Source organism: Phoca vitulina, unplaced genomic scaffold (assembly GCF_004348235.1).
Source record: "Phoca vitulina isolate PV1807 unplaced genomic scaffold, GSC_HSeal_1.0 scaffold1, whole genome shotgun sequence".
NCBI lineage: Eukaryota > Metazoa > Chordata > Mammalia > Carnivora > Phocidae > Phoca > Phoca vitulina.
Genome location: NW_022589704.1, coordinates 50105461 through 50120602, shown reverse-complemented (window position 1 = coordinate 50120602; position 15142 = coordinate 50105461). Strand labels below are relative to the sequence as shown.

Genomic DNA, 15142 nt, shown 5'->3' with positions numbered 1-15142 from the left:
TCTTGTTTGGTCTTCTCTGTGCTTCCTAAATCTGTGGGTCTGCTTCCTTCCCCCATTAGGGAAGGTTTTCAGCTCTGATTTCCTCCAAGTTTTCTGCCTTTTATTCTCTTTCTTCTCCTTCTGAACCTTCTGTAATGTCAATATTAGGACACTTGATGCTGTCCTAGAGGCCCTTTAACCTAACCTATGCTCATTTTTTATTCTCTTTTCTTTTTGCTGTTCTGCCTGGGGGATTTCCTCAACTCTGGCTTCCAGATCCATCTGGTCCGTTATGCTGCTTCTAATCTGCTGTTGATTCCCTCTAGTGTGTTTTTAGTGTCAGTTATTGTGTTCTTTGGCTCTGACTCATTTTTTAGATATTTTATTTCTTTATTCCTTAATTCTTTAAGTTCTCACTATGTTCATCCACCTAGTGGGTGACTATGCCATTGCCAAGATAGGGAAGGTGAGAAAAGGAGCAAGTTCGGGGGGAAATAGCTCAACTCCAATTTTAATATATTTGAAATGTTTGTATGACATCCATGTGAGTATTTTCACTGGGCAGTTGGTAATACAGGTTTTGAATTCATAAGGGAAGTTGAGTTTGAAGAAATAGATTTAGTAGTTGGGCCACAGTAGTAGTTCAGGTAAGCATAAACACAAATACTGCAAAAAAAGTGGTTACTCTGCCTCTAAGGATGAAGGAGCATTGCAAAGAAAGGTGCTCCTGGCAGAGCAAACCTATTTATCTATAGTATACAGAACACTAGACCCTCACCGAAATCAGTGTGTTCAATAAGTTTGTCTTCATTTCTTTAATATCTGAAGTATAAAAACTTTGAAATGTTTCTATGGATAGAAAGGCAGAATGTGGATTTTAATTTTTCTTTTATTCAATTTCAAAGGAAAGAAGATTCTATATGATATACTTGCCTTTGCCAAAGAAAGTGTTAATTCTCATGTTACCACACTTGGACCTCAAAATTTTCCTGCCAATGACAAGGAACCATGGCTTGTTGATTTTTTTGCCCCAGTAAGTAATTTTTATCTGTCAAATTTCACTGTTGTCACATTTTCTCTTATCATAGCAAAAAGACATTTTCTAGATAGTCTTGAACCATGAGTACCAAAATTGTGTTACTGAGTTTTGGCCCCTATCACATATTGCTTCCAGGAGAGCGGGGATGTACTTGCCCCTCCAAGAATTAAATAGACACACACACGCGCGCATAAGATTTGTCCCTAAGTATGGTTTATCTTACTTAGTATATATTGCTTGTTGCAGAAATGTGGGGTTTTTTTGTTTCATTTAGCTCAGTGCTTGTGAATATTTTTTCTTTCATAGTGGTGCCCACCGTGTCGAGCTTTATTGCCAGAGTTACGAAAAGCATCAAAACATCTTTACGGTCAGCTTAAGTTTGGTACACTAGATTGTACAGTTCACGAGGGACTCTGTAACATGGTATGTATAAAATACTTGTTCTAATTAATACTTCTGTAAAATAGTTCTTAAGTTACACTGACAAAGATCTCTATTTCAGATGTACATCTATGTTTAGAGTAGTAAATTATTTAATGAAATAATTTCAACAAATATTTCAAAAAATGATATAAAATTATGATTGAATTAAACCATGAATAGACAACATAAATAGTTGAATATAAACATGGTCTTATCAAACTGGGGAAAATATTTTGTTTACTTGATAAAATACATGATTTTTCCATTATTTAAAATCTTTATAATTTTTGACTCAATATTACCTTTTGGCAGTCTGTAGTTTGAGTCTCAGGTTTTCCTCATAATTGTCTCCCAAGTATGGTTAGTAGATGGAAATTTTAAAAATGAACAAGTTTTTTTCAACCTTTGTTTACATAAAAATATTTTCTTAGGTTAATTCATAAAATATTCATTCTTCAGTTCCAGGAATAACTAGGAATTATATATCTTGTCATGAAAGTATATAATACCACCTATAAAATATTCTTGGAACAAGTCTCTGAAACCTGAATCAGATATCACACCTTGAGATCTGTCCGTATGTAGGGAATCAGAGGAACATGTTAAGTGACACCATGGGCATGAAATCTGCAAGTCCCAGTATATAGAGGATCTTACAGGACAAATACCTAATTTACTGGTATTCAGATACACTGAAAGGTGGGAAAAGAGATGAAAGAGACTCAAAAGACGTATCATTGCAATGTTTAGGTCTCGTTTGGATGCCAAGCCAACTGCAAAAAAGTGAGCAAGCAATAATTGGGGAAATTTGAACACTGACAGGGTATCTGATAATTATCAGGAATTGTTCATTTTTAGGTGTAAAAATGACAGTGTAGTTACACTTGGGGGAAAATCCTTATATTTTAAATGTACTGAAATGTGGGTGAAATGATAAATCATCTGGAATTTGCTTTAAAATAATCTTGGTGTAGGAGTAGAGTTGGGAGGGAGTATAAATGAATTAAGTGTGCCCATGAGTGGATGATTATTGTAGCTACAAGAGTACATGCAAGTTTATTGCTGTCTGCTTTCGTGTGTATTTTAAATATTTTATAAAAGCAAACATTTTTAAAAAGAAAAAGAAAAATGGGGGAGAAGAAAAAGAAAATGATAGGTTTTAAAAACAAATAAATGTAGAGTGAAATCTTTATGGCATCTGTGTGAGGAAGAATTACTCAGTCCACACACACAAGGTAAAAATTAATGTGAATGATTTTGACTATATTAAATGATAAAACTATTGCCAAAGAAAAAGACACTATGAAGTTAAGACAACAGACTATTTACAGCACATGTAACTGACAGAAAACCTTACTGCCAGAATATTTGACTACAGGTCAGTTTTTTTATATAGATAAAATGAGCAAGTTGAAACATTTTTTTTAGAAAAAGAAATCCAACAAACATAAAAAATCTTGCACTTCACTAGCTAGCCATCAAGAAAGTACAAATTACAACAGTCCATCAAATTAATCCATCATCAAATGAACAAAAATTTAGAAATCTGACAATAGCAAGTATGTGGATAGATTATCCAGTCACATAATGGAATACCATAGAGCATTTAAAATTAGATCTGTCTTTACCAGCACGGGTAAGTCTCAAAAATACATTGTAAGATGACAAAAGCAGGTTGCAGAATAGCTTACAGAGTATGATAGAATAACAGAAAATTTTTTAATGCTCCCAACATTTCACTCTACTGCCCAGGGATACATATGCATGTCACAAAAGTATAAAAACATTAGTGGATTAGATATATACTTATTTGAGGATATTAATTGCGCCTACTTTCAGGGAGGAAAGGAAATGGGATCAAGAAAAAGAACTTAAGCAATCTCCCAGTGTGACAAAGAAGTTAAACTTCCTTAAATATCAAGAAGGGATATGTGGGTATCTGTTAGATGATTTCTCTCTTCGTTCTGTTTGAAATTTCATTTAACTAAAAACATATATAATCTTTGGTTTTGAATGTCTTGTATGTGACATTGAAACTAAGCAAGATACAAACAATGTGAAACAGTGATTTATCTTAATTTGAATTCTTCTAGTTTTTCTACTTTTTAATCTAAACTATTAAATATCCTTTAGATAATTGAGTAAAATATAAGGATTTAAAACTGTGGTGTCCACTTCACCTGGAATAGAGGCCAGGAGTCATTACTCACTAATTGGTGGACCTTGACCAAGTCACATAGCCTCTCAATACCTTGTTTTCTCATCTGTAAAGTTGACATGGTAATTTTAGCTTCTGAATAGAGTTGTTGTAGAGAACAGATTAGAAACTACATGTTTAAGGGGCGCCTGGGTGGCTCAGTGGATTAAGCGTCAGATTCTTGGTTTCGGCGCAGGTTGTGATCTCGCGGTCATGGGATTGAGCCCCATGTCAGGCTCTGCGCTTGGCATGGAATCTGCTTCAGATTCTCTCTCCCTCTCTCTCAAATAAATAAAATCTTTAGGAAAAGAAACTACATGTGTAAGTGCTAAAAAGATGCCCAACACATGCTAAACACTAATAAGTAGATTAACAAAACAACAGTCATACCTAATGAGTTATTTGGATTTACACTCATTTTACAAAAGTTTGATAAAGATTTCCATTGTTTTTACAAAAATTATTTTTGAATCCCAATCAAAGATTCTAATTTGCTGCTGAGTGCTTGTCAACTTTAAGGATGCAAAGATCAGCTACAGTAAATTCACATAGATATACTAACTTTTAGAAAAATAAAAATTAAAACTTCAAAGAAATGCTTCCTGGGCCAATGTTCATGTTAATTCTGAGGAGGAAATTACAGTATTTGTACCATAAACGGTATCTTGAATGAAGAATGAAAAGGGACCATATTCTTAGGACCTGAGTCATAATTCCTTAAGTTAAAATATGGTTGTGTACACATTATTAATTTATTTCTTTATCCTTGCTACTTTGTTTCCTTTTTCTTCTACTGCTGGACAAATTGGAGCATTATTGTGGTTTCAAAAAGACTCAAGCCAGAGATTAGCCTGCTCTTTACAGCCTTATCCATCTTGTTTTCGCAGAGTCAGAAGGGCCCACGCTCATAATTCGCCATATTGTGGCTATGCACACTTGTCAGTGTTTCACTGCCCATGCATTTTATGGCTAATGGACTACCTATAAAAAAAGGTCATTTATCAGTGCAACTGTGAATCCATTTTATTTGCCAAATTTGGCTAGGCTAAAATTTTTCAGTCACCAGCAGTTTAGCAATGGGTTTTTTAAGTGTTATTGTTGTTACTTAAAAGCAAGCTGGTTATAAATTTGAAACCAATAAAGTAAAATGCATAAAATCTTTAATTTGTATTCTCATTCCTAACAGTATAACATTCAGGCTTATCCAACAACAGTGGTTTTCAACCAGTCCAATGTTCATGAATATGAAGGACATCACTCTGCTGAACAGATCTTGGAATTCATAGAGGTATTTAAAATTAATTTATAGTATTGTAAATTACAGAGATAAATTATTTTTAAATGGTTTTTGGTTTTGTGTTGTTTTGTTTATTATTATTTCCCCAGTGAAGCTAACATTTTTGTTAGTATTACCCGATCATGGTAGACTGAAGCTTTATTAAAGCAGCATTTGGAGCAAGTGAGCTTTTAGGGAGGTTGAGCAGTATCTCCAATCAGACTGTCAGGAAAATAGAATAATAGGCTTTCCATTAATAATTAAAGGATCATTTCCAAACCAATCATTGATTCTGGAACAGAACTATATGGCCTGTGTAGACATCTGGACACCTCTTAGAACTTTTTGTCCCATTTACTGTCACCTTAAATAAAGTTGCCTCTGTTCCCTACCTAAGATGATTTTAACGATACATAGAAATAAGAAAAAAATATACCTTGATTTAAGAAGGTTGATGGGCAAAGCCCAAATTAACAAGGAATAATTTTTTCCTTTTTAAAATAATTCACTACAGATTATCTTTTAAACATCCATAAGTATCTTTTGATTATTCAGAAATAGGAACTTTTCTAAGTGACAGCAATTTGCCAAGAATATAGGAACACCTTTTTATATCTGTTATAATGAACGTTATATTCTCTTTAGGATCTTATGAATCCTTCAGTGATCTCCCTGACACCCACCACTTTCAATGAACTAGTTAAACAGAGAAAACATGATGAAGTGTGGATGGTTGATTTCTATTCTCCGTGGTGTCATCCATGTCAAGTCCTAATGCCAGAATGGAAAAGAATGGCCCGGGTATAGTAGTTTATTTTAAATCTTAAAATGTAGCATGAATGTGTATTTAACAGAACTATTTTGAAACTGAGATGAACCCACCTTCTAGATTGTCACTTACAACAGTTTTCATTATACCAGTTAGATTTCAACTCTGTTTCTGTCTGGTTGGGTGAATGGTATAATCTACCTTTTTTTTTTTTTTTCCTGTGTCACTTGCTTGGTACGTATCTGACCAAATTTCTGCCCAAGTCGACCCAAAAATCCCTTTATTTTCTATATAAATAGACAGTGTTATAAATCATGAAAGATTGGAAAAAAGTTACTTAGAGAATGGAAAATGAAATCACTGTTTTATATTTCTAAGAAAAAATGAACAAACCAAAGAGTTAAAAGTGATTTCTAGTATCTTAACATTTAAGATAATGCAATTTTGTGTCCCTTTCAGTAAAATTTTAAAATTTGGGCATGATTCAATGTGCTGCAATGTAGGTCTCTATTTGAAAAATAACTTTGAAATACCATTGCAGAGACCTTCATTAGTTCCTTGTTTCTGGCACTAAATTTTAGAGATACCTAATTTTCCCCCCACATAGAACATGAATGAAATCTGTTGTTGAATCTGTAATAATTGTAGTAAGGTCTTAACTCCAACTACAATTGCAGTTCATTACTGTAAGTGTTCTATTATGTTTGAAACCCTTAATTTGGTGAAAATGACTGATAAATAATAAGCATCTCACAGTAATAATTTTTCTATTATAAATATAAATAGTTATGGAGGTAATTTTATTCTAATCACTTTGATCTATTTATCTCTTTTTCTCTTTTATAGACATTAACTGGACTGATCAATGTGGGCAGTATAGACTGCCAACAGTATCATTCTTTTTGTGCCCAAGAAAATGTTCGGAGATACCCTGAGATAAGATTTTTCCCCCCAAAATCAAATAAAGCTTATCAGTATCAGTAAGTGTTGCCTAAAATTTAAAGACATTTATTGTAACCATTTATTTAAACAGTTAAAATTTAAAAGTTATCTTAGGGGTTCCTGGCTGGTTCAGTCAGAAGAGCATGTGACTCTTGATCTTAGGGTCATGAGTTTGAGCCCCACGTTGGGTGTGGAGATTACTTAAATAAATAAATAAGCTTGTCTTAAAAAGTTAACTAAATAAAAGTTAACCCAACAAATATTTTTTGGGAGCCCACCATGTTTTAAGATCGTGTGCTAATGAGAACCTCTGAAGATGAAAAAAGAATTGAATGATCCCAGTATTCATGAAGCTGGCACGCTAGTATAGAAGAAGAGAAACAGAGGAAGTACTAACATTTAGTAAGTCAGTATTTGGTTTCAGGTACTATACTAGATCCTTTGCTCATGTTATTCCCACTAGTCCTCACATATACCCTGAGAAATAAGAATTATTGCCCTTCCTCCTATACAGATACATAAACTGATTAACAGACCTTAAGTCACACAGCTGCTAAGGTTTGTAATTGAGGATTCAGCCCCAGTCTGTGTCAGTGCCCATCCTGTTTCTATAACACCACACAGCATTTGAGGTAGTAAACTCAAGTGCAAGGTAGAATATAAGGAATATTATTTAAAAGGTAAAACTGAGCCATGGATTGCATAGGAGGAAAGGATTACAGCTGTAAGAGGAAATCATGAAAGGCTGCATTTATGAGGTGGCTTTTGAAATGCATCTTAAAAAGTACTTAGGAATTTGACGGACATAATGACCAGAGTAAAGGTTCTGAAACTGAAGTCTTAGGCATTTGGAGTGTTACCATTCCCATGCGTCTATAGGAGATGTCCAGCGGGCAGCTAGACATTCACGGCTGTCTTGAGCACAAAAAAAAAACATTGAGACTAGAGAAAAATATATTTGGGAAGTCATGTAAGCAGCATTTATAGCTAGGTGTATCTGAGAAGGGAAATGGTATGTAGTCAATAAGTTAAACTTTTCAATTGCTATAGAGAGATGGTTTTCTGAACATACCCAATAATAGAAAATAGTACTTACAACTTAAATATTTTTTTCTTCTTTCAGTAGTTACAATGGTTGGAATAGAGATGCTTATTCCCTGAGAATTTGGGGTCTAGGGTGAGTAATCAAAATATGCATCGTTGTATAAAATAGATTCAGTGCTATTTACCTTCCTCTTATGTCTGTAGTTACAGGCTGTAGCATTTTACATTACTTAGTAAAGAATTACAATTTACCAAGATAACTTGGAAGTCATTTTTAACTTAGAAACTTCTGCAATATTATATTTCAGATGTTTGCTTTGGTTTCATATAATGAAAAGTAATTTTGATCCCTTGCCACAGATTTTTACCTCAAGCATCCATAGATCTAACGCCTCAGACTTTCAATGAAAAAGTTATACAAGGGAAAAATCATTGGGTGGTTGATTTCTATGCTCCTTGGTGTGGACCTTGTCAAAATTTTGCTCCAGAGTTTGAGCTCTTGGCTAGGGTAAGTCTTGTCTGTCTACTTAGATAAGTTGTATGCATGTTTTAATAATTAGATAAAATAACAGTTATTTAGGGCGCCTGGGTGGCTCAGTCGATTGAGCGTCTGCCTTTGGCTCAGGTCATGATTCCAGGGTCCTAGGATTGAGCCCCATGTCCGGTTCTCTGCTCAGTGGGAAGCCTGCTTCTCCCTCTCCCTCTGCCTGCCACCCCCCAGCTTGTACTCTCTCTCTCTGTCAAAGAAATAAATAAAATCTTTAAAAAAATAAATAAGTTATTTAAAAATTAGATAAAATGATTATATCTAATTATATTTTAAATACAATTCTCTTAAAAGTTTTCTGTGAATTTTTTAAAACTCCATTTCATTGGGGCGCCTGGGTGGCTCAGTCGTTAAGCGTCTGCCTTCGGCTCAGGTCATGATCCCGGGGTCCTGGGATCGAGCCCCACATCGGGCTCCCTGCTCCGGGGAAGCCTGCTTCTCCCTCTCCCACTCCCCCCTGCTTGTGTTCCCTCTCTCGCTGTGTTTCTCTCTATCAAATAAATTAAAAATCTTAAAAAAAAAATATGTGAAGCTTGCTTCTCCCTCTCCGACTCCCCCTGCTTGTGTGTTCCCTCTCTCGCTGTGTCTCTCTCTGTCAAATAAATAAATAAATAATCTTTTAAAAAAAAACTCCATTTCATTTCTATGACTATAATCTTCGCACATTTCTTCCTTCTTTATTAATGCTGTTAGCTGAAATCTCTATCTTGATTGAGGACTCATCTACCTAACCGGAACAGCCAGACACCTCACTTCTTCTGCTTGTTCCCTTTTTCTTTCCTTTACTCATCTGATGGCCTGGCAAGCGGCAGTCCTATCAGTTCTGTCTCCTACATGCCTTTCCAATCTGTCATCTCCTCTCCATCTGCTCTGCTAGCGTCTCTGTTCAAGCCCTCATCATCTCATCTAGACATGTGTGCCTTTGAACTAGTCTCATGTTTCAGTTATGCCCTGATCATCTTTCTGAAGTACTCCTTTCTCAGGCTTCCTGTGAACAAGTTTCTGGACTTGCATCCTTGGTTGCAGGTCTGCGATGGGACCCTTCATACCTCTTCAGCTTTCTCTCTGTCCCACCCCACACCTTACAGTTCAGGCAAAACAAAGTACTTCAGATTTGTTGAATAAATACGTGCTGTTCCCTCTCTCTAAAATGCCTTTTCCTTACCTTGGGCATCTGGATCTTTTTCTCCTTATCCTACAAAACCCAGCTTCAGTTGGCACTTCTGTGTTCACTGTCCTTCTCATTCAGTTCACTTTGATATCTTGTACTCCATTGGTGTACTTACACGATGGATGTTAAATATTTATTTAGTTACCGGTCTCCTCCATAAGACTGAGCTTCTTGAGGGCAAGTTTTACAGGTCTTGTCCAACTCAGTAAATGCTTATAAAACTTAACTGAATGCATAAGCTGAATGCAATCTGAGTTTTTGTTGTTTCTGTCACCACCATCCTGCTCATTAGTTAATCCAGATTGTTAGCTTTCCTTGCTTCGAGGAGCTTTGCCATGGGCTATAAAACACTCACTAGAATGAGAAAGCTCCAGTTTCACCAGCCTAAAACAAAACCTAAAATCCCAAGCCATCGAGATTTCTTTAGCAAAGGGATTTCAGAGCTCCCCGGAGTCGTAAAAGATTATTTTAGTTCTTGGATTGTCCTTCAAATAAAAGGTCATTCATTTTCCACTTACTAGATCTTCTCCTCTTATGCTTCCTTTTTCTCTAGTAATTCTAACAAAATGTTTTTGCTCCCTTTGTATTTAGCTTATTTTGTAATGCAACCGTATCTTGAATATAGCAGAAAGTTATTCAGTATGAAAAAGATCATAGCCTGAAGAGCAAGTCCAAGGTCTGATAGAGAGGGACTGGAGGCTATAGGTGTAGCTGTCAGCCTTCCACAAAACGAAGAATGGTTGCTACCTCAGCCTGTGAGCCAGAGAAAGGAAGAAGGCGGGTGAGGACAGAATCTGAGGTGTTTGTGGTGTGACGGACAAGGTGTGGGTACCAGGAAGGAGTTTTTCTTGATAAGATGAAGAGTTTATTTGCTCTGGAGAGGTGGTTCTGCGTAAATAGGTGTTTAAAGAGCCAATAAAAAGTTGGAAGCAATCTTATTAGGATGGAAAGGATGAAAGTTTAAGTCTTTAAAATTACAAAGATTTGAAAATATTTCTATCATGTTGCTTTGTGGTTGCCAATATAGTCTATGCCACAGAGAATGGCAAACCATATTTCTCTCTTTTCAGATGATTAAAGGAAAAGTGAAAGCTGGAAAAGTAGACTGTCAGGCTTATGCTCAAACATGCCAGAAAGCTGGTATCAGAGCCTATCCAACTGTTAAATTTTTTCCCTACGAAAGAGCAAAGGTACGTACAAGGCCTTCCTATATGTGCCTTTCCTTTAGCAGACCAAGTTGAAAAGGTTTATTAGTCTGAATGTTTTTATTAGCTTTTTCTCCCTTTGTCATTTTTATTTGTATATGTGAAAAGAAGCTTCAGTAATATACATCAAGTGATTTTAAAAGGTTTTTCTGTCTCAGAGTTTATATGATCCACTGCCTTAAAATTTTTATACTCCTGAATTACAGAAACTACTGAAGAGACATACTAGTAGTAGTTTTCTGTGAGTGGAGAATTTAAGGTAATTATTTTCTATGAAGTTCTGTATTTCCTACTTTTAGAAAAATAGCTTATATTACCTTTATAATTATTTTTTCCGGGAAAGGAAAAAAATTAAAAGAATACTATCACAATATTTTTGAAATAGACCAGTACCAGAACATTTATCTTGAGAAATATTTATTAGTGATTTAGACTACAAAATAAAAGATAGGGTTCCTTGGTTTGGTTATAACTCCCTTCTCTAGGCCACTATGTTTTTTTTTCCCCCCCCAAAAGAAAACTAGACATCTACTGATGGGTCTTAAAATTCAGGTGATAACCCCTATGGTCATTTATATGCATATATCTTTCAACCAATATAATTGCTAACTGAAAGTACTCATGACTTTTGCTATCTTCCTGAGTAAAAGCATGACATTTTTGACAATAGAACTGTAATTAAATAAGGATTTGCCATGTATTCATGTTTTCTGGTAAAACATTTGAAATAAGTCATTTCAAATATTTTTATACTTTTTGAGAAAGAACTTCAGCTTAAGATCTCATGTTATTTATTAGAAATTATATTTTGGAGTTAAATAATGAAATTGGATGATGAATTTCAGAAGTCTAGTATTGTCATTTAGATTTTTCAGTGAAGGATTTTGATTTGTCAAAAAGGTTAATTCTGTCTTAAGAACAGCCTGGGGTAAGCAGAACTCAATGAGAGTAAAAGGAGCTTTACCAGTACCTGAATCTTCATTCCTTTGGAATCATTGACTCTACTTTGATTCTCAGAACAGCTGAGAAATGGGTGACGTAGATAGGGGTCTTCACTCAGAATGATGTTAGGGAAGTATCAATATAATGAGCAGTCACAGAATTAATCAGGCCATAGAAGGAGCTGTTTGAAAAGATGATGTTACCATGTGTTTAGAGAAGCCCAGAAGACATTAGGACTCCAAATATCCCTGCCCAAACCAAGAGATGGGGTGGAAGACCAGGCCAGATTTGAAAACCAAAGCAGAACAATGATTGTGGTAAACAGCAGTACAAATCAGGTGGGCAGTAACACACAAAAACAAGATCCTAACATATAGTGTGGAGTTCCCACCAGGAAGAAGGAAATAAATGACTCCAGATCCAAGATAAACAAGCCTGATACATTGACCTGCCCCCTTCCCTGCTTTTCAACCACCTTCCTGCTGTGAGCAGATGAGAACCAGGAGACATATATTACTTTCCAGTGTTGTTGTTGATCAAGGTTTTAACTGTGCCTATGGTTTGTATTAGATTAGAAAATTTGGGTCCTTTTCTTTACAGTTTAGTCATTTTAAGGCAACTGGAGTTAGCAATACATTTTTTCCAAGGAATTGTTTCACATGTTCCCATAACAGTATTGTATTTAAGTAAATTATGAGTTCACTGCTTTTGCTATTTCCTTGAAGAAATTTGAGTTTCAAACATTCAGAACTTTTAAGGAATACTTAATCAAATTTCTTATATGGAAATGTCATGTTTTGATTAGATACCTAAAGATTATAAAAGGATTGTTTTTAATTTTAGAGAAGTATTTGGGGAGAGCAAATAGATGCCAGAGATGCAAAAGAGATTGCTACCTTAATATATGAAAAATTGAAAAATCTCCAAAATCATGGAAAGAGGGATAAGGTAAGGACTAAATCTAGAGCTGACTTTGGCAAACATTATCTATTCTTACTGTACATTGTATCTATCAATAAACAGGTACAATGGAAGCTTCAAAAAATAGTAAAGTTGAAGTTTCTTAATTTGGAAAACAGGACAATCAGAGTGTAGCCTGTATACACTGATAAGCTTAGAAATTTGGGCAAGTAAAACCATTTAACTCAAAATAGTAAACTATGGCCATAAATTATTTAAATTTTGTTCAAGTATAAATAAAGCATTGACTTGTTGGGAATAAATATACTGAAGCCTCATAAAATATTTTGTATAGCAAATTTTCTTCTGGTAGAGTCAGGATGTATTGGAACCATATTCATCTTTGCCCCTCCTTGAATTTTTATTTCTCAAGAGGCAGTGCAACCCATTTGCTATTCTGTGAAAGAACTGTTTTTCCCCCCTTTTTAAATCATTGTCATTCTAGGACATACTTAAAAACAGACCAAAGAGTACTGGAGTGCTTTCTGAGTGGAATTTAATAAAATCACATGTGAGGTTTTTTGGATTCTTTCCCTATAAGGTGAAAGAAGGCCAAAAAAGAACACAGTTTCTGGAAAGGGCTAGAGCTGTCTGGCTTTATAGAACCATATTAGAACTGCAGACTCCAATATAGAATCCTTACATCCTGTAGTGAGAGTTATAAATCTTTATTTTCTTGGGTTTACAAAAATATTTTTCTGATGTTTTGACTATGTTAGCTTCCTCAAGAGGTTTTAGTGTGTCTCTTACCTCAAGTTAAACATTTGAAGTAGAAAATGTTATTAGTCATGAACCAGAATATCGTTAATTGAAATTAAGTTTAAAAACATACCAGTGTGACTATTTAAGTGCAATTAGTAGTATCTGCATGGACAGGTAAGAACTAAGAGATAGCCTTTTCCTTTCCATTGTTACAGTTAGGCAAGGTATATTTCATACGGTGATCCATTAATTATTTTTTAAAAGGTAAAATACTGTAAACTAATTAACATTTTAATAAAAATTCATACTTTTTCTTTCACTTTTACATTATTGTAGGATGAACTTTAATGATGGTTGAAGATGGAGAAAAGGAATTCTAACAAATGACATCAGAAGACATCTTTTTAGGATGTTACTACATTCTTGGTGGGAATAAATGAACATTATCTTGGACTTGTAATTGCACTGTCTGAATTCTGTACAACACTGGTATAAATGAAAGGTCTGCAAGCTTTTTCTGTAAAAGGCCAGATCGTAAAGATTTTAGGTTTTATAGACCATATACAGTTGTCACATATTCTGTTTTTGTTTTGTTTACAACCCTTTAAAAAATGCAAAAACCATTCTTAGCTCAGGGCCATACACAAACAGGCCACAAGCCACATTCAGTTCCTGGGCCATAGATTACTGACCCCTGGAAATGATGTTAAGACTGGCTGGCTCAAACATGAGCCTGCTCTATTATGTACATACATGTCTAAGTTGTACAAAACTGGACTCTATTCCTTAAAGTTTTGTGGCTGGCCTGAAAAAGAAATAACTTGGTTTTAGTCACCTGTTCTAAATATTGGATGAAATGGATTCTGTTTCATTTAAAAAACACACTCAAGTTGTGGCAAACATACCCTATTTTCATGCTGTATTATAGTGAAGCGATTTTTCATTTTCTTTCCTTTGTAAAGGTTGAACTGATTTTAATTTTTCACAATTGAGAAAAATTTTTGTAACAATAAATAAACCCAGTAGATTTCTACAGCATCTAGAAATACCTGAGGAAAACAACATTTGTAGCTATTAACTGGGCACTGTAGAGTATCCCAAATATATCAAGTATTTAGAGTTCTGTATTTTAAACATATGTGTTCATTTATTTTCTGAATTGCTTTCTTAAAAGTTTTACCCTGTGATAGTAATTGACTTTTGAAGTATTGTTCTAATATTTATGGTTTTGCCTTCTGGACTTTGTTTTGATACAGATCCTTTATTTACATTTGCCTTCTCCCCTCCCTCCACCCCCCATAGCTGTGGTTTTTCACTAGTCTGATTTCTTCATTATTCAAATCGGAAAAGTAACTTTGCAGTTTTGTTTCACTGTAGCTCATATTGACACTGCAGTTATTCCATTTATTAGTTTGCTGTTGAATGCTACCATTTTCAGACAAATATTGGCATAACTGAACTTATTTTTGTAAGAAAATCAAGTATATAAATCTAAGGATGGGATCTTTTCATTTCTCAGTTGTTCGGACTAAAAGAATCCAAAATTTTCCTTGCATCTAAACAAAACATGTCAACTTGTTTGTTGTTTGTTGTTTAGTTACAATTCAGAGTATATGGAATGGTAAAAACTCCAGTTGATCAAAAGAGGTCAGCAAATTGAAAAGTTATCCCAAAAACTTATTAGGATTATGCTTTATTATATTAGAAGAGTTTTATTTTTTTAATGTAACTTTATGTCCTTCCCAATATTTCCTCATAAAGATAATTATTTTATCACTGCAATATCTACAAAGACAAATTTTATTTTCAAGTCTAACCTTAATTCATATTCTCCCATTTTGCTTCAGTTGAATCCTTTCAGTCCTACTACCCTTGGATTCCAGTTCACTTATGTGGGCAGTTACAGACCAATTGCCACTTCTAACTTTAATACCACCTTTTTGAAA

The 15142-nt window shown here is 34.7% G+C and overlaps 1 protein-coding gene across 4 annotated transcripts in view; it reads left to right on the top strand.

Moving 5' to 3' along the window:
- Window positions 1-14900, top strand: part of DNAJC10 (DnaJ heat shock protein family (Hsp40) member C10) — a 54707-nt gene extending 39807 nt beyond the window's left edge. For 2 of the 4 annotated variants that reach the window (XM_032406854.1, XM_032406832.1), the window contains exons 14-23: window positions 885-1012; window positions 1325-1441; window positions 4825-4926; window positions 5560-5715; window positions 6530-6663; window positions 7749-7802; window positions 8030-8177; window positions 10458-10577; window positions 12378-12482; window positions 13533-14900. In XM_032406854.1, coding sequence (XP_032262745.1) covers window positions 885-1012; window positions 1325-1441; window positions 4825-4926; window positions 5560-5715; window positions 6530-6663; window positions 7749-7802; window positions 8030-8177; window positions 10458-10577; window positions 12378-12482; window positions 13533-13544 — 1076 coding nt within the window. In that variant the 3' untranslated portion in view covers window positions 13545-14900. The remainder of the gene's footprint in view (window positions 1-884; window positions 1013-1324; window positions 1442-4824; window positions 4927-5559; window positions 5716-6529; window positions 6664-7748; window positions 7803-8029; window positions 8178-10457; window positions 10578-12377; window positions 12483-13532) is intronic. The other 2 variants (XM_032406863.1, XM_032406843.1) reach the window with 1 other exon arrangement.
- The last annotated feature ends 242 nt before the right edge of the window (window positions 14901-15142 follow it).